General features: G+C 38.2%; 1 protein-coding gene across 22 annotated transcripts in view; it reads left to right on the top strand.

Moving 5' to 3' along the window:
• The window catches only part of DENND1A (DENN domain containing 1A), a 553,495-nt gene that overhangs the window by 55,609 nt on the left and 473,187 nt on the right, over nucleotides 1–24,699 (top strand). For 21 of the 22 annotated variants that reach the window (XM_078375906.1, XM_078375877.1, XM_078375918.1 and 18 more), the window contains one exon: nucleotides 712–782. In XM_078375906.1, coding sequence (XP_078232032.1) covers nucleotides 741–782 — 42 coding nt within the window. In that variant the 5' untranslated portion in view covers nucleotides 712–740. Of the gene's footprint in view, nucleotides 1–711; nucleotides 783–24,699 lie in introns of those variants that run through there. The other variant, XM_078375981.1, reaches the window with a different exon arrangement.

Genomic DNA, 24,699 nt, shown 5'->3' with positions numbered 1-24,699 from the left:
CTACTTTGTGCTGGCGTTGCCTTGGTCTGAGTTTCCTCACATTTCTACATTTGGGTTTGGTGATCCAGCTCTGGAAATTGGAAATATGACATCTGTAAAACCATAGTAATGGCTAGCCTATTATGTGCCAGACATCATGCCTAGACAAATGTGTGTGTGTGTGTGTGTAAAATTTTATTTTATTATTCATTTTTGAATGTGTCTCACTCTGTTACCCAGGCTGGAGTGCAGTGGTGTGATCTTAGCTCACTGTAACCTCACCTCCCAGGCTCAAGTGATCCTCCCACCTCAGCCTCCCAAGTAGTTTGTATTACAGGTGTGCACCACTATGCCTGGCTAATTTTTGCATTTTTTATAGAGACAGGGTTTTTGCTATGTTGCCCAGGCTCGTCTCGAACTCCTGGCCTCAAGTGATCCTCCCACTTTGGCCTCCCAAAGTGCTGGGATTACAGGCATAGAGCCACTGCACCTGACCTGTATACATACATGTATATATTTTAAGTTTTACAGTAATTCTTATGGTTAGGTGTTTTCATTTTGTAGTTTAGGAAGGCATGAGCTCAGAGAAATAGATTAGCTTGTCCACAGTTCCACAGCCATTAATCTGTGAGCTAATGATTTTAATGATGATCTGTTTAATACCACAGCCCACGTGTTCTATACCGTGCTGCCTCGATCCTTGTCAGTAATCATGATCTGTTTCTTTTGTAGGCAGAATCCAGAGACCACATTTGAAGTATATGTTGAAGTGGCTTATCCCAGGACAGGTGGCACTCTTTCAGGTACTTTGCATGTTTGATTATGATATGGTGTGTTACTTATTGTTTGACATAGCCATGCACATGAGATAATACGTGAATATGAGTAAACTGTTGTCTTTAAGTATGTTTACGTGCCTTTTTCCTTTTATGCATGCCCACATTATCCTGGGAAGAATGGAGGATGAGAACACAGTGAATAGTTTGAATTAAGAGTTCAAGTATAATAGGCTTGAAGTATGGCCTTATTCATTGTAATTATTGGGTCTTGGTGTGCATCTTTCACAAGTGCCTGGAAGTCAACTATTTAGTGTGAAATATTGTCACCTTGCTAACAAGCAAGGCTTTACCTCTCGTCTGCCATTCTAATGGTAGAATTAGGTAATAGGATACAAAATAACATAAAGAAAATTCTCTGCCACTAATCTAGAAGGAGATGTGTGGACTTAGTAAATTTAATGCCTGCTGGCAAAGAAGGTTGGAAATTAGTTGAAGGAAACACCTCCACTGGCTTTAGCTTTTTGACTAATTTGGATATGTATTCCTTGACAAGAGGGTCCTAGGTAAGACCAGGGTGTCTTGTGCAGGCAGCATGCATCACTTCTTGACTTAAAATCTTCCTTGATTAATGAGAAAAATAACCTTACGATCTAGTGTTATTTTTCTTGGTGCCTAAGAGAGTGATACATTTTGCTAAAGGTATGTTGAGGACTCTTGGTCCACACTCAAAAACACCTGCATATGTTATTATTATTTGGTGTGTAGAGACGATGAATTTTCTTGGATTAGAAACTTGAGTGATCAGGATTCCAGTGGTAGGCTCTCAATTGGCTTTATAACCTTGGGCTTGTTGTCTTTTATTTTAATTAGATTGTAATAATTATAAACATAGCTACTGTTCATTTGGTACATGTTGTTGTTATTCTACATGCTAGATATATGTCAGTCATTATAATGCAACCTTTAAAGGTAGTTGGGTGGCATCCTCATGAGAAAATAGTATCCCACAGAGGTGAAGTAACTTACCAAAATCATATAGCTACAGTGCAGTAGCCAGGATTTTTGTCTTAAGTCCTCTTTGCTCTGCTAAGTTGACTCCTTGAGGGTGGTGACCATGCTGTACAGATCTCTCCATGTCACCTGCAGGGATTTTGCACAATGGCACCAGTAGTTGATGAAAATGAGTGAGTTTTCCTTTATAGCAAACGTTAATAACTGTGCTCTACCTTTTGGATTATCAAATGAAGGCTAAGAAACACATTATGAATTTTTTAATTAGTATAAATTTAGGGGTTACATGAGCAGTTTTGTTACGTGCATATATTGCATAGTGGTGAAGTCTGGGCTTTTAGTGTACCTATAACCTGAATAGTGTACATTGTACCATTAAGTAATTTCTTATCTCTTAGCCCCTCCCTGCCTCCTGAATCTCCAGTGCCTATTATTCCACACACTATAGCCATGTGTACACATCATTTAGTTCCCACTTATAAGTGAGAACATGCTATATTTGAATTTCTGTTTCTCATAAATTAATGGCCTCCAGTTCCATGCATGTTGTGGCAAGACATTTTTCCATTCTTTTTTATGGCTGAGTTGTAGTCCACATTTTCTTTATTCAGTTGTCCATTGGTGGACATTTATATTGATTCCATATCTTTGCTATTGTAAATAGTGCTTCAGTAAACCTATGAGTGCAGGTATCTTTTTAATATGATTTATTTTCCTTTGGGTATATACTCGGTAATGGGATTACTGAATCAAATGAATTGTTTTGAGACTATTGTAAGAGTTAACAAGAACAGTCCAGTGCATATGCGCTTTCCTTAGATTCGCCAGTTGTTACTATTTTGCTGCATTTGCTTTATCACCACCCCCAACACATACACAGTACATACGTGTGCATGTGCATATAAACACACAGAATTTTTATGGAATCATTTAAGAGTAAGTTGCAGACATTATGACCCTTCATCCCTGCATACCCAGGAGATATTTGGGTATATCTCCTAAGAATAAAGACATATTCTTATAAACCCCTAGTATAATGATTGAAATCAGGAAATGTAATGTTGATATAATGTCAGTTGTCCATATTTAAATTTAATCAATTGTTATATCATGTCCTTTATAGCATATCCCCTGTGACCCAGAATCCAATCCAGAATCATGCAGGGCATTTAGTTTTTATGTTGGTTTACTTCCTTTCAGCCTAGAATTATTTTTACAGCCTTTCTTTGTCTTTTTTAACATGTTTTTGAAGAATTTGGGTCTGTTGTTTTGTAGAAAGTTCCTGGATTTGTATCTGTCTGATTGGATCTTTATGATTAGATTCAGGTTATGGGTTTTTGGTAGAAGTATCTCAGAAGTGGTATGTGTCCTTCAGTGCATCCAGTAAGCAGGCATATGAGATCTGTCCCATTATTTGTGAAAAAGTACATAAAACATATGTATAGTTTAACAAATCATTATAAAGTGAGTAACCATGTTATTAAGATTCAGGTTAAGAGATACAATGTTGCCCAGTTCTACAGAAATACTGGTCCCTCAAGAGGCACCCCTGCCTTGGCCTCATGCTTTAGAGGGCTCTGCTTTGTCCCTCCTCTACCATTGCCCTTTCCACAGAGCAAGGAGTCTCCAGGGCCTTCGGAACATGCTCACTTGGAGCCTGAACCCTTCATCACAGACCAATGCTTTAAACACCCAGCATCTCAGAACTTCTTGCCCAAATGGCCCTGAGCTTGTTTCTGGAGCCTGTGTAAGTCTTTCCCCTGGAGTTCGTTCTCCTGGGAGTAGACTATGCCCCTGGCATATACACCCCTTAGGTCTAAGGGGTGGCCTAAGGATAGCTGTCAGTGAGAAGCAGGGGATGGGATAGAGCTTAAACTTGTGAATGGAGTAACTGCATGCTTGTGTGTGAGGTCTCTTGCAGTGGAGGATAGAGAGGGGGCAAAGGATAGAGAGCCAGTGGCCAGTTTTCACGGCACCACTGCTTTTCTCCATGGAATCCAAAATACAAAAACTCAGTATCAACCTGGTCTTCTAGTTAGTTATAAAGGTATATTTATTAGGGCAGGAGGATAAAAAAAATAGTTTGTATGCTTGTTTTATAACTTTTAAAGATTTAAATATTCAGATGTATGGCCTGTAGATCTCTATTTTGAACCCTTTCCTAGGCCCTATGAATGTTAGAGGTGGGTTTGACCAGTACCCCAGAGGCCCCTCCCTCCGTCCCTTCAGAGTTAACTACTATTCTGACTTTAATGGTAATCATCTCTTTGTTTTTCTTTATAGTTTTGCTACATAAGTATACCTCCTTGGAAAATATATAATTTAATAGTGCTGCCTTCTAAATTTTATAGAAATAGAATTATTCTCTATGTAGTTCTGCTTTTTGCTCAATTATGTCTGAAATGGTCTTTCATGTTGTTTGTAACTGCAGTCATTGAATTTCATTGTTGTGTAGTGTACTACAGAATTATTTCAGAATTTAGTTATCCATTCTTCCTTTGGCGTTTTTGCACTTTTTGGTACTTAAGCCATGTTGCTGTGATCTTTCTTACGTATGAATCCTGGCACATATAAATGTATATTTCCATATAGAACATACTTGATTACTGAATCATTCCATAGTTTTAAAAAATGGATTGTACTAGTCTATACATTGACCTGCAGTGTTTGGTAGTCTACACTTACTGTTCTACAACTTTATCAGCCATTGGTACAGGGCTGATGGTCGCATAGTGGTATCTCCTTGTTTTTATTTGCATGTTGCTGAAGACGAATGAAATTGAACCCCTTCTTATTTGCTTATTGACTTCTTATTTATTTGTTTATCAATTAGAGACAAGGTCTTGCTTCCTTGCCCAGCTGAAGTGCAGTGGTACAATCACAGTTCACTGCAGCCTCAAACTCCTGGGCTCAAGTGTTCCTTCCACCTCAGCCTCCTTAGTAGCTGGTACTGTAGGCTTATTGCCCTCTTGAATATTTTCTTTTTCTTTTTTTTTGAGACAGAGTCTGGCTCTGTCGCCCAGGCTGGTGTGCAGTGGTGTGATCTCCATTGACTGCAACCTCCACCTCCCGGGTTCAAGCGATTCTCCTGCCTCAGCCTCCCAAGTAGCTGGGATTACAGGTGCCTGCCACCATACCCAGCTCATTTTTGTATTTTTAGTAGAGACGGGATTTTACTGTGTTGGCCAGGCTGGTCTTGAACTCCTGACCTCGTTCTCTGCCCACCTTGGCCTCCCAAAGTGCACACTTGGATTACAAGTGTGAGCCACCATGCCTGGCCGAATATCTTCTTTTATAAAGTGCCCATTCATGCTACTTGCTCAATTTTAAAATTGAGTTTTCTACGTTTTCCTCATTGGTTTATAAGAAATTATTTATATACTGTGGATATTAATTACCTGGTTTTATGTGTTACAGATATCTTCTATGGTTTGTCTTTCACTCGATGGTATCTTTGATCAAAACTTTGGTTTTAATATAGTATAATTTATCAATATTTTCCTACTCTACAGATAGATTTTCCAATATTTCCTTTTTTTTTTTTTCTACTTTTTAAATTTTATGTAGAGATGGGCTCTTACTATGTTGCCCAGGCTGATATCAAACTCCTGGATCAAGCGATCCTCCCACCTCAGCCTCCAAAGTGTTTGGATTATGGGGATTAGCCACCTCTCCAGGACCAATATTTTCTTTTAAGAGATAGATAGCTTTGCCTTTCACTTTTAGGTCTTTAATCCACCAAGGATTTTGGTTTTCTATTTGATGATTAATAGCCAGAAAAGTTAAACTCTGAATTTGATTCCTCATCTGTGATTTTTAAAAATTGAGAAACTAAATAAAGCTAATTTACTACAATATACTATGCCTGTACTCAAAACATTTTATAAAGTGATCAGGAATTTCAAATCATACCTGAAACATTACCTAATGATAGAAAGATGTAAGGTAAGAAATGGTAAACTTTAAGGACAGTTCTTTTTTCCATTGATTCCTTTTAAAGTCTACATCAGAGAAGTCATGTATTGTGAACTGTCCCTCAGGTGTTGTGTGCTCTGAAGAGCGTCTCATGACATCTGTGGAAGGGACATATGATCTGTCAGTTCTACTTAGAAACTGCATTAAGACCCATAACACTGAATTTGAACACTTCTCAAAGATTGTACAAATAAAATTAGAGTACACAAACTGAACTCCTGTATTTTGGGAATTTGTAAGATTTTCTAGTTACTAGTTACCGGTGAATAAACTGTCACTTAATATTTGATTTCAGGTACCTTTTGTCTGCTTCTACGACTTTATTTGTTTTTAATACAACTTACGCTTGCCTTTTTCTAATATTTAATGCATTATTTTTGCCAGTTTAGATAATTACAAAGAATCTGCCTTAAAATTAGTCTTTGTTCTTGGGAGCTGCATCTCTGATCTGTGCCAAAGTATCTGAAAAACTTAGATATAAACCTTACTCTGTACGGTACTAGTGTCTGGGCATAATCTTCTCTTTGAAGTTTGTTTGCATCCCCCTAGAGGGATTAATTCCCTGCTGTGAGAAGGTGGGTTAGAAAGCACTGAAACTACTTTATGGGTCTTTAATTGGAGGATTTAGTATACATTTTGTTCTATAAACTTATGTGGGAGTTTCATTCTTACAGTTTTTCTTATACTGTGGTATGTTATGTTCTCATTGTAAATTAAGGTACATATACTCATAGTTCTTGTTATTTAATGCATATTGACAGATTATCCTGGTGTGTGTGCTTTTTTTCCGTTTGTCTTTGAATGTTTAGTAGCTTGTTTTCTGATTAGTTCTTGAATATGTGTAAGTTTAAAACTTCTTGAAAAACAATGAACAAGAGAAAAATTATCACTCAATAACTACTGTTAATGTTTCAGTATATTTCCTTATAGCCTTCTTGTGTGTGTGTATATGTAAATAAAATATAAAAACATTTTTTCTGAACTCTCAGCTCTATGTGTTTTTCTCTCTCCAATTATTAAGCTTTCCCTAAAATTATTAATGTAGATTTGTAGAAATCATTTTAGTTGCTATGAATTATTATGTCATGTTCATGGGCTACATTTACTTATAATGGAATCTTTATATTGTTTCCAAGTTTCTCCTGTTATAAATGACATTAGTGAACATCTTTGTATATAATGCTTGTCAGTTTAGGTATGTGATTTAAATGCTTAAAAAATGTTGCATCATATTGAGATCTTTGATTTACTTTGTTCTTAATTTTTTATGCTTATTATTATTATTTTTTTTGCCACACTTCATTTTGTGACTCTAATTGGTATATTTGTTCAAGAACCCACGTTTACATAGGGATCCTAGAAAATCAAGACAGTTAGCTCAGATTGCAAAAGCTTTGAAGTCTGAATTTAGCCTGTGCAACCAAAGGTCTCAGAAGAGGGTGCTCTTGTAAGAGAGATCAGCCTGCAGGGTCCCCTGATCAGATGGCACTGGCCATGCAAAAAGTCTGGAGTGCATTTCAAACACAAGTGTCTCATTACAGCTGGCACCTTAGCTTGCTGTGGGCACTCTTCTTGGGCAGATGCTTAGCACTGGGAGAGTGGCAGCGTCAGGTTCTTATAGAGCTGCTTGGCAGACCAGCTTCCTCCTGTGTCCACCCCACATTCCCCCACCCCAGCCCCTAGCATTTTCAGTGCATTAGCCCAGTGGCCACTTTTTAAAAAGAATGGGGTGTTTAGGTTGAGAAACCGTTGGGGGATCTCTGAAAGGAATGCCTAAGACATGGTGTTTTGGTTGCTGAGTTTCTCAGATATGTGGGTGTTAAGCAGCAACCTAAAAAAAAAAATCTTTGCTTAGAATTTCTTAACTAACTATGCACATTTTAATATTAGCAGTATCATGAAGAAAACTGAGATTTGCTGACTTAAAATATTGAGAGCCAGATTTGTTATTCTGAAATTTAACTTTCATTTTATAGGACTGTACATTGTGGTCTAGGAACTTTACCTGAATATCTGTGGTCACAATGGACACTCAAAATTTTTAGACATTTTTAAAATGCTGATTTAAAAAACACAATACTGGCTGGGCTCAGTGTCTCATGCCTGTAATCCAAGAACTTTGGACAGCTGAGGCAGGTGGATTGCTTGAGCTCAGGAGTTCAAGACCAGCCTGGGCAATATGATGAAATGCTACCTCTATTAAACATAGAAAAACATAGCTGGGTATGGTGGTGTACACCTGTGGTCCCAGTTAGAAGGCTGAGGTGGGAGGATTGCTTGAGTCCAGGAGTTAGATATTGGAGGGTGCTAAGATTGCGCCACTGCACTCCATCCAGCCCAGGCAACAAAGCTAGACCCTGTCTCAATAGTAATAATATTAATAATAATAAATAAAATTAAAAATACCTTGCTGTCTCTTGAGAAGTGGTATGGCAGAGGGAGCTCTTTTGGGAGTTAAGTTTTACTCCAGATTAAAATGTTCTAGAGAGATATTAATTAAGTTCATCTTATTTTTTTCAATAATAATGACGGTTAATGACAGCAAGCTTGAAGAATGGTAATAGAATAGCTAACTTTTCTTGAGTCCTTACTATGCCCCAGGCACTTTTCTTTTTTTTTTTTTACTGTTCTTTTCCTCCCTTTCTTCCTTCCTTCCTATTTTTCTTTCTTTTTTAATTTTTTATTGGATTTTAGGTTTTGGGGTACCTGAGCAGAGCATGTAAGACAGTTGCGTAGGAACACACATGGCAGTGTGCTTTTCTTTCCTTCTCCCCTTCACCCACATTTGGCATTTCTCCCCAGGCTATCCCTCCCCACCTCCCCCTCCCACTGGCCCTCCCCTTTTCCCCCCAATAGACCCCAGTGTTTAGTACTCCCCTTTCTGTGTCCATGTGTTCTCATTTTTCATCACCCACCTATGAGTGAGAATATGCGGTGTTTCATTTTCTGTTCTTGTGTCAGTTTGCTGAGGATGACGTTCTCCAGATTCATCCATGTCCCTACAAACGACACAAACTCATCATTTCTGATTGCTGCATAATATTCCATGGTGTATATGTGCCACATTTTTCCAATCCAGTCTATTATCAATGGGCATTTGGGTTGATTCCAGGTCTTTGCTATTGTAAACAGTGCTGAAATGAACATTCGTGTACATGTGTCCTTATAGTAGAACGATTTATAGTCTTTTGGATATATACCCAGTAATGGGATTGCTGGGTCAAATGGAATTTCTATTTCTAAGGCCTTGAGGAATCACCACACTGTCTTCCACAATGGTTGAACTAATTTACACTCCCACCAACAGTGTAAAAGTGTTCCTTTTTCTCCACATCCTCTCCAGCATCTGTTGTCTCCAGATTTTTTAATGATCGCCATTCTAACTGGCGTGAGATGGTATCTCAATGTGGTTTTGATTTGCATCTCTCTGATGACCAGTGACGATGAGCATTTTTTCATATGATTGTTGGCCTCATATATGTCTTCTTTCGTAAAGTGTCTGTTAATATCCTTTGCCCACTTTTGAATGGGCTTGTTTGTTTTTTTCCTGTAAATCCTTTTGAGTTCTTTGTAAATTCTGGGTATCAGCCCTTTGTCAGATGGGTAAACTGCAAAAATGTTTTCCCATTCTGTTGGTTGCCGATCCACTCTAGTGACTGTTTCTTTTGCCGTGCAGAAGCTGTGGAGTTTCATTAGGTCCCATTTGTCTATTTTGGCTTTTGTTGCCAATGCTTTTGGTGTTTTGTTCATAAAGTCCTTGCCTACTCCTATGTCCTGGATAGTTTTGCCTAGATTTCCTTCTAGGGTTTTTATGGCCAGGCACTTTTCTTAATATTACTTTCTTAAAGCTTGAACAACTCTCTAAGATGGCTCAGTTTGAAGAAACTGAGGCTCAAAGAGGTTTGTTTGCTTAGGTTGGACAACCACAGAATTGTAGAACCACGAAAAAATAGCTGGTTAATATTTTCTGCACATGCAGTGGTTAGAACAGTCGGATAAAGTTAATGTGGGGGCAGAGAAATCAGGATTGTACAGAAAGTCAGGGAAGATGTGGTTTTATTCATGAACTGTACAAGGAATTCTTGTTGTTGTTTTTAAGTCAGCACTATTATTTCAGCTATTCTATATTTTTTTATCTTTGAGTTTTCAAGTGAAAGAGAATCCATCTTAGGGAGTATTAAGGTCTGGGTCCTGATTTTTAAAATTATTTATTTATTTATTTTTTGAGACAGGGTCTCACTCTCTTCACCCAGGCCATAGTGCAGTGGCATGATCATGGGTCACTGCAGCTTTGACCTTCCAGGCTTAGGTGATCCTCCCACCTTAGCCTCCAGAACAGCTGGGACTACAGGTGTATGCCACCACACTCAGCTAATATTTTGTATTTTTTTTTGGTAGAGATAGGGTCCTGCCATGTTGCGAAGGTTGGTCTTGAACTCCTGGGCTCAAGAGATCCTCCCACTTTGGCCTCCCAAAGTGTTGGGATTATAGGTGTGAGCTACTGCATCTGGTCTGGACCCTGATTCTTGATAGTATAGTTGGGACAAATTGCCACTCAAAAGACATGGATTATTAAAAACATTTTTGTGGCTGGGTGTGGTGGCTCATACCTGTAATCCCAGCACTTTGAGAGGCCGAGGCGGGCGGATCACCAGGCCAGGACTTCAAGACCAGACTGGCCAACATGGTGAAACCCTGTCTCTACTAATTAAAAAAAAAAAAATACTAAAAATGAGCTGAGCATGGTGGCTCATGCCTGTAATCCCAGCCACTTGGGAGGCTGAGGTAGGAGAATTTCTTGAAGAGGGACCTGGGAGGCAGAGGTTGCAGTGAACCGAGATTGCACCACTGCACTCAAGCCTGGGCTAGAGTGAGACTCCATCTCCAAAAAAAAAAAAAAAAAATTTTTTTGGCAAATTTTTCTGGCTGTAACTACTTGATGTGCTAGTTAGAAAAAATCTTGTTTGTGATAGAGATGTGGAACTTCATCTAACTGTATTTTTTCAGCTGATTTTAAAGTCGGGGATAGCTGATGTTTTTAGTAAAAGAAAGTTTTACTGAAGATACCACTATGAGCTTGTAATATGACTTGTCTCTTTTTCTCAAGATTGCTGTACTAATGATTATTTCTTTAAACTAGAGGTGAGTCTAATGAGAACTCATTATAATAAAACTTTTGCCAACCACCTAATGAAGTAAGAAGCATTCTAATTATATAGGTAAGAAAAAGAGGGCTCCATGAGCACAGACATTATGTTTTGCTTGTTCTTGTATATTTCAGTAGCTAGAAGAGTGCCTGGCATACAGTAGGCCCTCAAGTGTTGAATGATTAAATCTTAGAGATAGGAAGCAACTTGTACAAAGGACAGAGTTGGGATTTGAATTTTAGTATGACAGTATTCTTTAAAGAAATTTATGAAAACTATCACACAAATCATATAATGCATATGTATACAGTTAAACAGTAAATGAAAATGCACATATCCACCACTCAACTTAGAAAACAGAACATTTTGTATCTTTGTGTACTCCATTTATGCCTCTCAATTTGCCTTTCTCTACTGAGATCACATTTTGAATTTTACGTTAATTGTGTATCCCTGCTTGAAGCTTGTGCTTTTTATATACTATGCTGATGCTCTAAATTGGTTATATAGAATGAGTTTGAATTGCTGTTCTTAGGAAGTAACAGAAAGTGAGCTGTATATTTTCTTTTCTTAATGCTTAGTTATTTGAAGCAGATCCCAGATTTCTTCTTTTTCCTAAAGTGTGCAATTTAGGGGCCATCTGGGTATAAATTATGATATGGGGAGCCTTACCATTTTTGATTTATTCATGACAGTGTGGTTCTTCTTTCTCTGTTAGTGGTTCACATTATTAGGCCTCAGGCCTTCTATAGTGGACCAGGAATTCATTGATTTACTAAACTTTGAAATCCTTTTGAGCAGTGAGTTTATTGAATTTTTAAAATTCCCTCCACTTGTCAATCTCAGAGCCTCATTTTCTCAACTCTAAAATGGGATGCTAATAGTACCTATTTTAAAATTGAAAGATTAAATGGGAATGCACTGTGCATGGGACATGGGAAGTTCTTTACAATGGGAGCTATTATCTTAACTTATTTTTGTTTTAGGCAAGAGTTTATATCTGTGTGGAACTTTGCTATTCAGCAACTGTTATCAAATTGGCATAGCTGAAAAACAGAAAGTAAAAATAACTAGACAAAGTAGATTTCTCAGAGTCCATCTATTAAAATTTAAGTTCTTTGTTCATAGAAAAACCCTCAGCTTATGCCCTGAGTACTTTCGTATGCCCGGAAGATTTCTCTGTGAAATATTGTTCAGCAGTTACTGATTGTGTCAGTGACATCAATCATTGTATTAGTCAGGATCCGTTTCACTGGAAGTGACAGAAACCCAATGAAATCTGACTTGAACAAAAAGGAATTTAATGGCTCTTAACACTGAGAAGTTCAGTGGTAAAACTGGCTTTGGGTTTTGCTGGATCTAGGTCTTCTACTCATGTTTTCAGAAATCTTCTTTATCTGTTGATTCTCTGTCTTCTGTGTTGGGTTCATTTCTGGGCAGGTGCTCCCTTTACAGTGGCGAAGATGGTTGTGAACAAATCCAAGCTTGTGTTCCATCAGTTTAACCACCCAAATAGAAAAAGAGTGTCTTACAGTATTTTGAGCCATACATAGTCCCAAGGCTGACTCTTTTAGGCCCTGTTTGGATCATGTACCCATTCATAAACCAGTGACCATGACTTTTGAGTTGTTGATTGGAGGATAAGGGAATGTGTTGGGGGAGCGGCAGGGCCGGGGGTTGGTGGAAATAGGGGGAGCTATTCAGCACCACCTGGATCCTATAGCCTGAGAATGGGGCAGGGTAGTTCCTCAGAGGAAAATCTGGTGCTACTATCAGAGGAACGGAGAATGGATGCTGGGCTGCCAAAACAGATATCCATAGCAGCCATCAAGAAAATGTTCCATTAAAAATATTCTTTCCAAAAAAGCAGTGAGATAATAATGAAGCTTAGAAACATTTGTAACTAAAATGACTTAAATAAAGTTTAAATGCGCAATGGCTCATGCCTGTAATCCCAACACATTGGGAGGCCAAGGTGGGTGGATCATGAGGTCAGGAGTTCAAGACCAGCCTGGCCAAGATGGTGAAACCCTGTCTCTGCTAAAAATACAAAAATTAGGTGCAGAGGCGGGTACCTGTAATTCTAGCTACTCAGGAGGCTGAGGCAGGAGAATTGCTTGAACCAGGGAGGCGGAGTTTGCAGTGAGCTGAGATCACGCCACTGCACTCTAGCCTGGGTGATAGAGCAAGACTCCGGTTTCCAAAAAAAAAAAAAAAAAAAAAATTCGATCTTCAGGTTTCTTGAAAACTGCTGTGTAAGACTGATTTCCCCAGGAATCTACATGCCTGAGGTCTTATTATCCCACATCTAATTCATTAATCACTTATTCTTTGTGCTAGACTGTGTAGAGAGTGGAATGTTAGCCCTATAAAACAGGAACTGGACCTCATGTTTTAAATGCTTAGAAGACTTTAAAAAAAAAAAAAAAACTTTTAGGAAGTTGGAAGTTACATTCTAGCTTTTGAACTTCTTTTGGTTTTATTTCACAACACATTTTGTATTTCCTTCTTTATGTTACATTGAAAACATGCAGTCTGCTCAAGGGTTTTCATTGGAAAAAAGAAAGCTTTACTGAAGATATCACTATGAGCTCGCTTTACCCAGCAGGAGACTTTAATAAGTTGCTCAATTTAAAGATGGTTTTCTTACCTTTAATGTGTTCTTAGACATTAGAATTTTCTGCTATCATGAAGCCTTATTTGAGGAGAAAATAGATGGCAGATAAATTGCTGTCTAGATTATAACAATGTCTTTAAGTATCTTTAAATAATTTGTGATAACCGTATAATGACAAGTCTGTAGGCTTTGAAATCAGACTTAGGTTCAGACTTTTTTTTTTTTTTTTGGCCACTTAATTGCTTGACCTTGGGAAAGTTATTTAAACTAAATTCTACTTTGCCCATTGTTTACATGGGACTTACATCTACTTGGCAGGTTTTGTAAATTAGAGATAATATGTATTAAAATGCTTAACACAGGAAATGGTACAAACTAGACATTCTTGTGACGTCATCCTAAAGTTAAAAACCTAAAAACCCCAGACTCCAAACCAAAATCGAACAACACACTTCCTGAAATTGTGATGTCATTAAGAGATGAAATCTTCTTTGTGATAGAATTTATTTAAATTCTTTTTTGAAGGGATTCAAATATTAGAATCATGGTAATTATTACTATATGAAAGATATGACAGCTTGATAAAAAGAACACTGCCTGAACTGACTAATTTTCTTTTTCAGAAAATGTAGAATTAATTCTGAGTTGTTCCCAGAAAAACACACTTTGGGCACATGAATAATTCAACCTATATTTTTTCTTCCACTTACGTGTCACAGTTAAACTTTAACAAGAATCCAATGATCAATCTTCAGCTACCAGACTTTTTATTTAAACTGTCTACTTGTGAGAAAGTGCCAGAGGCTGAGAAAATAAGCTAGGATTAGGAATTTATTAAAACAACCCATTTCTGGAATATGGTCTAAAGTTTGTGTGTATTTAGCCCAGTTTTCTGTCCTCAGCAGTAATGATCCTGATACTCAGAATGATAGAATTGACTTCTTCAACATAAAGCACATTTTCAATTAGTTTGTCAGGTTGTGCTTACCATGAAAAGAAAAGTGACAAAAGTATTTGGGAAAGATTTTCTATACTGACTGAAATGAAAAGTATTTTCATCATGGCCCTCATTGAAGTAGAAAATCAGCTAAGTGCCAAGTGGAACATTCATTTCCTCTTTCTAGTATTTTGGTTAACAGAAATACATCCCCACAACATGCCCCCAAAATATAGTTTGAGAAATCTGGTTTAGAGGGTGGTTTCTAGAGTCAGGTGATGTGGGTCAAAATTCTGGCTCTCCTACTTACGATGTATCCTTGTGTGATTTTGGGCAAATTACTTAATTTCCTTCCTTGTTTCAGTTCTCTATGCTGTAAAATGGGGATAAATGGGGATTGATGATATTATCTCACAATATTCGAAGATTCAGAAAAACAGCATTTAAAGAATTAAGCACAGGACATGCTGAGGACATGGCACAGAGTTTTGAACTATCATGAAGAAAAACAAGTTGGATTTGTTTGTTTTGATCCTTCAAACTGGAAATTGAGGATCATCAGGAGTCCGCCCCGTGGGGACATCCCCTGAACCTGTTCTGAGCTCTCATTCTGCACACTTGGTGGTGGTGGTATCCCTGGGACCAGTCCTAAGGCAGTTACAGGCCCAGGGCCTTGGGAATGCTTCTTTAGGTTTCTTTCTTACCTCTAACAGCCCCAGCAAGTCCAGTTTAGGCTTAAAAAAAGTTCTTAATCCCTGGGGTGGACCCTAGAACAAGCTGACCTAATTTCTCTTGTTTTTGATGAATGGAGATTGAGTTGACTTGGGTTTTATTTGGGCTTCTCTGGGCCTGCTGCAGGATCAAAGCTGAAGTCTAGACCCAGCTGAAGTTGAGATTTAGATTTAGAGCTGACCACTGCTACATTTTCCCCTTCTTGTTTTGAAATATTAATTACGCAGTTTATTCAGCCATATTTATTACAAGTGTGAAGGGTGCTAGGGATAGGAGAGGATGTTCCAGCAGAAGGAAAAGCATCCACAAAGCTATGGAGGGATATTTAATTTTCTTTTTATTAATAAAAAATATGACTTTCACATTCTGATTAGCATGAAGGAATTCTGTGCAATCACGGTCAGTCTAAGAATATCAGCTCCAAGGGGGCAAGGATCTTCATTTACTTGGTTCATTCATGTGTCCTCAGCACCTAGAACAGTGACTGGAACGTAGCAGGCACTCAGTGTGTATTTGTTGGATCAGTAAATGAGTTGACACAATTCCATCTGATTGCAGAGAACCTAGATATTTTGATTAGTCTCCGCAGTTTTATTGTTGATAAATATCTCAATTTCGGTGGATTGAATGGCTGCTTAGTTTGCTGTATTTTTATTTAACGGAAATTCATGGGTAGATCTCGGGGGAGGGCATTTATATTAGCGGCAGGAGTTCTGCTGCAGTTTTCTCTCGTGCAATTTTTCTGGAAGATGTTATTCTGCTTTTTCTATGAGCAGATGTACTTAGGACGAAAAGTTTAAAGGAAGGCACTCTCAACATTCGTCTCCCTAGGCAAGGAATGCCTTTTCCTCCCCATTTACCAAGTGTCCATCAGACTTCCCACAGTACAATGAGGCATTTACCCCGGGCCTCGGTGTCAGCCTGTACTTTTTACATTTTAGGCTTTTTCTGCCACCCCTGGGAAACTGCCCTGTGGTCTGGAAGCATGGGAATTTGTGTCACTAAAAGCTGTTTCCCCACCCTCTCCTCTAGAAGAAACAGTGTGTGTATATAGCAGGAAGAGCTTTGGACTTGGGTTTTAATTATGGGTCTGCAACTAATAGTGTTCTGACCTTGGGGAAATTATTCATCTTTTTTTTAATTACATTTTGTCATTTGCAAATTAAACTTGGATAATGCTTATCTTAGATTTGCCGGGAGGATTAAATAAAATACTAACCATAAAATAATTAACAGTGCCTGGTTAGTTTTCTTTCTTCTCCTGTCACATCAAATCATTGTTTTCCACTCTTTCAGCCTCTTGACACAAAAGGACAGCTATATTATTTTTCATAGTGTGGAGGACTATAGAGTCTTTGAAACTCTTGATAATGATTTTCTGTGTGTGTGTGTGTGTTTTTTTTTTGAGCGAATCAATATGGAGTTTTGTTAATATATTTTCAATGACATGGAAACAGCCCTTAAAAAAAAAACTTCATATACTTAAAACTTTTCCAGACTATGAACCTAAAGTCAGGCTCTTCTGAGACAGTTCTTGTGCCCATACTCGACTTCCTATAGAGTACATAGCGTGTTTAAGCTTTGGGGAGAGAGAGAAAAATATATGTGTGGTGAAAGATATTTTAGCCTGCTTTTGTAACTTTAGCTTTGCTATGCAATGTGCCAAAAGTTATTTCTCCCCAGGGAGTGCCTCTTTCAACAGTTTGCTGAAGGCAGCATAAATTCTCACTTGGTGTTCAAGGAAGATGGTAATACAATTTAGTACAACCAAAGTTTTTTTTTTTTAACTTGTTAGAAACCAAAATGTGATTGCAGTGGCAAATTTGTCAGCACACTCGAGTTTAACAAGTGTTGGAAGGATTAGTAAAGGAAATGTAGTTTACTCTGCAGCTTTTATGACAAAGAATTTAAAAGGTTTTGCTCTAAGCCCCACCATGTGTTTCTTCCTTTTCTCCAAAACATACCTCTAAGTTGAAAAGAGATGAATCTCTTAGGGAGAAACTATTAACTCTGAGGGAGTTTATCATTGTTTGAGAGGAAGCAGAGCATTTACATTTGAATCAACTCTGAGTGTAGCTTGTGCCCTAATCTTATTCCTCCTAGATGTTGGTGAGGAGTTTAAGTACTTCCTACTTTGTGCTCTGGTCCTTGTAGTGCCATCCTAATTTTCCTGGGGATCATACATTTTGTAATTCAAAGTAAGCAAACTGGACACGGTCCCTTGGCTATACATGGAAATATTTTCTGTAGTTGTCACAGTTCTCTTAAGGAGGGCCATTGGCCAGAATTGTCTCATTGTCATAGCACTTACTACCACACTAAAAATGCTATAAAAAAGTCCAAATACTACAGAAAATTTGAAAAAGAGATAAAATATAAGCACCTCTGTCCATCCTGTTTTCACGTTTGGAATATTCCCATTTGATGTAGTTGTAGTTGGAGTACAGTTTAAATGAGAGAAGGTGAGATCTTAATGTTGACCATAAACATTTTCATCAGCTTTTGATGCCTACATCAAAGTTTTATAGTTTGACCAACCAGCTCCTGATTGTTATACATAAAAATCAACTCCTTTAAAATAAATACTACTCTCAGTGAATACTACTCTCATCTTTGTGGACTTCTGTGGCCAAATCTTTGGTATTGTCTTTTTATGTGGCGGTGAGGGGTGGCTGATGGGTAGGGCTGACTCTGCCAAAGATAAACTATGTTACAAATGGAAATGCTTTTTCTAAGTCCAAAATCTGTAAGAAACCTTAAAGTGAGCCATTTTCTGAGATCAAAAATGTGTGAACTTGTATTAGTGTTTTGCTCTGTGATGAATGAAAGCATCATTACTTTTTAAAAAGCCTTGTTTGTGGATCTTTAGGTTCTTTTAATACCTGCTTCTGTATTTCGCTTTTTAATTTTACTTGAAGAACATTCTTCTCATGGAGGATTTAGGTCACATTAGCCCAAAGAAAATAAAAACCATCTACCTAAAGACTTGATGGGAGAAATTATTTGTATTTGCTCTCATGTCTTGTTAGACAGCTGTGTCCCGGACTCAGGATTGGATTTTGCTTTTGTAGCAGCTGTGAGGTCCTCACCTTACAAACATAAAATGTTCCTGCTGGAAGTTTATTTCTTTAATGACTAGGGACCATTATTGAAAGCCATCCCAAAGAAATGGGGTATGTATAATACTTCATGGGTGTCAGATGAAGAACCCTTGTTGGAGCTATGGTTTAATGAAACCCAATGGCCTTTAAGAATTAATTTTTTTTTTATTAGGAGTTAGTAAGTTAGAGCTTGGAAGTAGCTTATGTTCATTCCTTAGAGGTTGGGACAAGAATTTTGCTTTTGCCGGAAGAGCCTGTGTGATACTAGCTTAAAATGATTTGCCTGGCATTTGCACTGGGCATATTTGGAAAGTAAAGCCTCTTTGTGTTGTGCATTTAAAAAAGTGTCTGTAAGTGTGCTTAGAAAATGGCAGCATTTGCTGGTCTTGGCTGTCAATGTCTTGCTGCTCCTAACTGTGTTTAACCAGAAAGGGAAACTCAGAGTAGAAAAAGTCTCACTCCCAAGACTTTACAAGAAAACCCCTCTTTGTTGATTTATATATATATATTTTAAAGGAGCTTGACATCTTCATCAAGTTCACAGTGGGCTTGCTTTGTTTGCTTTCTCTTGAATGCTTGATAAGATTTTTCTTCTATTGTTTTGTGCAGCAAGAACAGATCTTTCCATGGCTGGGGTGGGTTTTTTGTAAATCCACAATATGGTCATTGTCTGGTGGTGAATAATTGTGGCTGCTTTTTGTACAACCAGAACTAAGGCTTTGGCTGTGAACAGATTCCTTCTTAGCGTGAAAAGGGACTAATCCATGTAAATACAGCCCCAAAATAAAGCTTTACAGAAAAAGGGGAAGGCCGCTAAGCAGGAGGGCACAGGTCAGCAATTTAACCTTTAACCTAACAAATAAGAAGCATGAAAGTTCCAGAATTGGTTTACAAAAGAAAGCTCCTGTGATCTGTCAGTTTTTCTTTTCAGGAGGGAACTGGGTGAGAGATCTGACTGACAGCTAGTGCCTTTTAACTGAAGACTGAAATTAACTGCCAAATTGAAACTTGAATATTTGAAGGAGAATTTTCCTTAAATAAATTGAGATGGCAGAATAGGCCTTATAAGCACTGGTCAGGGTCTTATATGGGATTTTTATCCTGGCAGGGGATTGGGGAAGAATAGGCATTGGACTGGACTACCTTAAGATTCCTTCCAAGTTTAATAAAGAGTATGTGGTCTGACTCTTATCAGTCAAATTAGACATGAACTTTGCAGTTTAAGGCCAGATGAAACTCTTTCCCTTCTGTAGTATTACCACTGATACCCTTTGTAGACTTTTCATGGGTTCGTAAATTAATTGCAGCCTTTACTAAAGATTTAAGAGCTTTTTGTAAATGTTATTGATGTTTTCCACAAAACATTAATTATGAAAAGATACCCATCTTGAGATTTCACAATATGTACAACTTTGGCCCAGTACATTATGAGAAACTCTCTTGTGTGGTGCCAAGCACTGTAAAGCGGAGGACGTAGGCTTTCTTTCATGTACTGCTGTTTTGTTCCACATGCTTAGGCATTATTAGCAGATTCAACTGAGTAAGCTAAAGCAGCAGAGATGAAGTATAGGTGTTCATTAGGCAATGCTGTGGGGAAATGGGAAGCTGTGAAAAAGGAGGGATTGCCTTGTCTGTTCCATGGGCTTGAAACCGTTAAGAAAATAAGGTTTGTGCACAGTGGTTAAGTCTTACTTTTGTGCTGTTGTACTCATTTACAAACTTTGCAAACAGTTTGTATTTATTTAATCACAATAGATAATCTTGTTAATGAGTGTTTTTGCTTAAAGCATAAGGCATCTGATGTCAGCTGTTCTAGCTCACTCTGGAGAATGCTGTAACTGACAGAAATTTTAGTTACTGGGAGTCATTCAGATTAAAAAGAAACAATGAATGAATGTTTCTTACCAAGGACTTGTACTTTGACTTAAGGATTAAGGTTCCCTGTAGAATAATAGAATAAAGTAAGAATAGGAATTAGACTATGTAGCAAAAAGAAATGTCGGGTGATTCTGTATTAGTTTTTCAGTTTTCCATGGTATATTTGTATAGGTTGTCTAAAATTTGTTCTAAGGGCTTATTGGCCTGCCGCCTTAGTTTCCCTAAAGTATTTAGAGACCAGAGGCAACGTAGTGTTGCAGATTAAAATGAGCATAAAGTTAAGTGGCCACCCTCACTTAGCTTAGGCGAGCACCTCCTTCTCTTTCCTAACTGATTACGGTGGCCTCCTAACTGGCCTTTATGCTTTCCTTTACATCCATATTTAATGCTGTCATTTGAGCGATCCTTTAAAAACACAGCTGAGACGACAGCATTCCCCTTGTAACACCTCTCTGTGGTCCTCTATCACCCCAAGCTAAAGTCAAGTTCGTTAGCAGGGCAATTGAGGTCTTCCTTGTTCCATCCTTTCTCTATTCAGCTTCATCTTAGCCCACTCCTCTCCTCTCCTTCTAAATATTCATTTCCTAATATGTCCCAATGAAATTTCATACGTATTTTTAATTTCCATATCATATTTGGCTTCCCCCAAATGTAAGAAGGGCTGATATCTTTAAAATGGGAAATCTAATGATGATGGCTTTGAAAATTGCTAGCATTTGTATAGGCTTCACACTTTGTGAGTATTTCCATGTTCTTTTATTTAATCTTCACAATAGTGAGGCAGAATGGGCAATGTTTTCTGGGAGATGCTTGATAAATATTTGAATGGATGGATGAGTAAATGAATGAATGCTCTGTGGAGTCAGAAAACTGGAGTTACAGTCCAAATTCTTATTAACCATGTAGTTTTGAATAGGTAATTTAACCTCTCTGAACCCATTTTCTAACCTGTAAAATTAGGTCTATACCTGTCTTGTTTGTCACACTAGATAGTAAAATAATGAAATAATGTGTAGTAAATAAAAATGGCATTCAAAATGTAGACCCCATGCAAATGTTAGTTACCGTTGCTAATATTCTTAATTTATTCCAAGTTCTATAAATGAAGAAAAAGTGTTCATGGATATAGATTGATTTGTGTTTTAATGACTAAAAGGACATCAGAACTGTTTTATGTATGTAAAGTTAAAGTGTAAGCCTATTTTATTAGCCTACAGAAAGCTGTATACTCTTGTTTTCTTTCGTAAAGAAATGTCAGGTTTATTAGTAAATGCTAACAAAGGAATGCATAGTATTTGGTAGATGGATGTTCATATGCAGTGTTTAGAGGTTCCTTTTTGCTCTGCATTCTTCCTGGGTTGGTGCTCAAGAACCTTAGGGCTATATTTGCCTTTTAGCTCTGTGAACTACACATGACTATTTTAGTATGTTATTATTTTTGTATGCATTTTTTGGGTGTGCATTTTTGTATGCTATTATAATCCCTGGCATAATCTTTCCTCTTTTTATTTTTCCCTTGTCTTTACTCCCTCGGTTTATGTGTATATTTTTAATCTTTTAACTGTAAGTATTTTTGCAAGTCATCTCAAACTGTTCGTGGAATATGGTGGATTATAAATTCTCCCAGTAAGATCTTAGTCACTTGGTTTCCACTATTGCCTACGGACTGATTGTTTCTCAGCCTGTATCTTTGGCCCTGACTCTGGAGTACCAGATCTGGGTCCTCCGCTCTCTGTCTACAGCTGTTTCTCCATCCTCCATGGGCATCTCAAATTGAATTTAACCTCCTCCTGCTGACCAGCCTTTCCCCCCCACTGCCAGTCACCCAGCAAAATGAAATGGAAACATTGGTCCTAATCTTAAACTGTTCCTTCTGTCCAGGGTCTTGTTGAAGGGCATTTGTACTCACTCACTTATTCATGCCAGAAGCCTGAAGGTCATCCTAGACTCTCATCCTACATCCACTTAAACCTGAGTATTTTTTAAAGTTTTTTTTTTTTTTTTTAATGTCTTTTTGCTATTTTCCTTTTTGTGGAGAACACAGTCTCACTATATTGCCCAGGCAAGTCTCAAACCCTTGGCTTCAAGTTATCCTCCTGCTTCTGCCTCCCTAAGAGCTGGGATTACAGGCATGAGCCACAGCACCAGGCTAAAGTTTTTTAAAAAAAAGCTTTAGAAAGATTTTAAACAATATCAAAGTTATGGAAACGTTGTAATTCCACTGCAAATAATTTTTTTTCTGCACCATTTGGGAGTAAGTTGCTATTCCCAACCTTGAATACGTCAGCGAGTTTTTTACTGCAAACAAGGTGATTCTCCTGAACAACCACCATGTGGTATCAAAGTGAGGAAATTAACATTGGTATTGTACTGCCATCTAATTCTCAGAGTTTTGGCACTTGTCCCAGTAATGTTCTTTAAAGCAAAAGGATTCAGTTCAGAATCACAACTGTTTTAGTTTAATGTTTCTTTAGTCTCCCTCAGTCAGGAAAGGTTGTCAGTCTTTCCTTGACCTTTGTGACCTTGACATTTGAAAGTTACAAGCCTCAATTTGGGTTTGTCTGATGTTTCCTTATGATTAGATTTAGGTTAAGCATCTTGAGCTGAAATATCATAGAAGTGATGCAGTACCCTTCTTGTTAAATGACATAATACACAATTTTGATTTGGCCCTTTACTGGTGATGAACTCTTGATTGCTTGATTAAAGTAGCGTTTGCCAAGCTTCTCTACTGAAAAGTTACTCCTTACTTACTCCTTTGTAATTAATAATTGTTTTGGGGGGAAGTACTTTGAAATTATGCAAATATTCCATTTCTCATGAAACTTTCAGTTTATTTATTTGACCTTGAACTTCTCCTTTCTTATTCAAGGTTGTTATTGAATCGTTGAAATTATTTGAGTGAATTCAATTATTCAGTTGATTCCAGCTTTGATCAGTAGGAGCCCACTTGAAGGGTTCTTGCATTCCTTTGACCGGTGCTCATCATTCTCTGTGTTCTTCATTGCTTTCTGGCACAAGATGTTCTATGTTCATCTTTTGTTTTCCTTAGCCTGAAATCTGCCATTTTCCCAAGGTTCTTTTTGGTGGAGAATGTTATTTAAAAGCCAAAATTTGGATTCTATGTGTGTTCATTGCTCTGGTGGTGTTGCTGCTTCTAGGCCTTCTTAGTGGTCAGGGTCAGAGAGTACATCTGTATGTATTTCTGTATCTATCTGTGTTTATTGAAAAGTGTGCGTCCATACCAGTACTTATAATTTCAACCAATATCACAGATTCTTTCATTATCTCCCTTTTCATATTTGTAACTTTCTTCTTCAGCAGTGAGAAGCCTGGTTCTCATTATTAATATATTTACTTATTTGATTAATCCCTTATACATGACTATTCTGTCATCATGACTGCTACCAATGCCTATCCAGTGTGGATGTCCTTCTTAACCCAACGGAGACTCTGATACCCTATGTTGCTCTGCCTCTTCTGCCTAGATGACCACCTCATCCACCTTGGTCTTTGACAACCCCATGCCAGGCTGATCCTTCTGTATGAGTGCCTTCTTCACTTTGGATTTTGACACCCTGTGCATGGCTGCCATGCCCGTCCATGCTGTTGCCTGCCTTATCCTTCTCAGGATCTGACACTATCAGGTGGCCCCTGTGTGGAAAGTTCCTTACCCTGCTCAGGTGCTCTGACTTTTAACATGGACACACTTCTCAAACTGCATTGACACTGACATCCCCTGCCATGCAGCTGTTCCCTGTGGATGACTGCGTATCCCTGCCTAGGCTTTATTTCACTCTCTTCTGTGGGCACCCTTGTTCACAGTCAGGTTCTGGCACCCTATGCTAGGTTGCCCTAGACAACCTGGGCGCCCTTCTCACACTGCTTGAACTCTGAGTCCCCATATTGGGCAAGCATCCTATGTGGGTGCTATCTTTACCTACTCTGGACCACTGTGGCTACTTCTCACCAAGTATGGACGTGTACTTTGACTTAAGGATTAAATTGTCAATTAGTAAGAGAAAGTGAAGTTTAATTTCTTGACATTTTTCCTGTCTTTTTTTCTCCCTTGTTATCCAATTCATTGCCATTGACTTAGTTCTGGCCTGCCTTATTCTTTCTTGGATTACTGTCAATTGTTGTTGTTTTGTTTTGTTTGAGATGGAGTTTTGCTCTTGTTGCCCAGGCTGGAGTGCAACGGCCCAATCTCGGCTCACTGCAACTTCTGCTTGGGTTCAAGCAATTCTCCTGCCTCAGCCTCCCAAGCAGCTGGGATTACAGGCACACGCCACCATGCCAGGCTTCTTTTGTATTTTTAGTAGAAATGGGGTTTCTGTACATTGGTCAGGCTGGCCTCAAACTCGCTACTTCAGGTGATCTGCCCGCCTTGACCTCCCAAAGTGTTGTGATTGCATGTGTGAGCCAATAAATGCGCCCAACAGCTTAACTGATTTTCTTAGCTGGAGTCTTATCCCTTCCAACCTCTCTTCTTCTGTCCTACTGTCATCATAATATGTGTGTTAAACAAATATAATCATGCCAG

Source organism: Callithrix jacchus, chromosome 1 (assembly GCF_049354715.1).
Source record: "Callithrix jacchus isolate 240 chromosome 1, calJac240_pri, whole genome shotgun sequence".
NCBI lineage: Eukaryota > Metazoa > Chordata > Mammalia > Primates > Cebidae > Callithrix > Callithrix jacchus.
The sequence above is the reverse complement of the archived record's forward strand: the minus strand, read 5'-3'. Positions and strand labels throughout refer to the sequence as shown.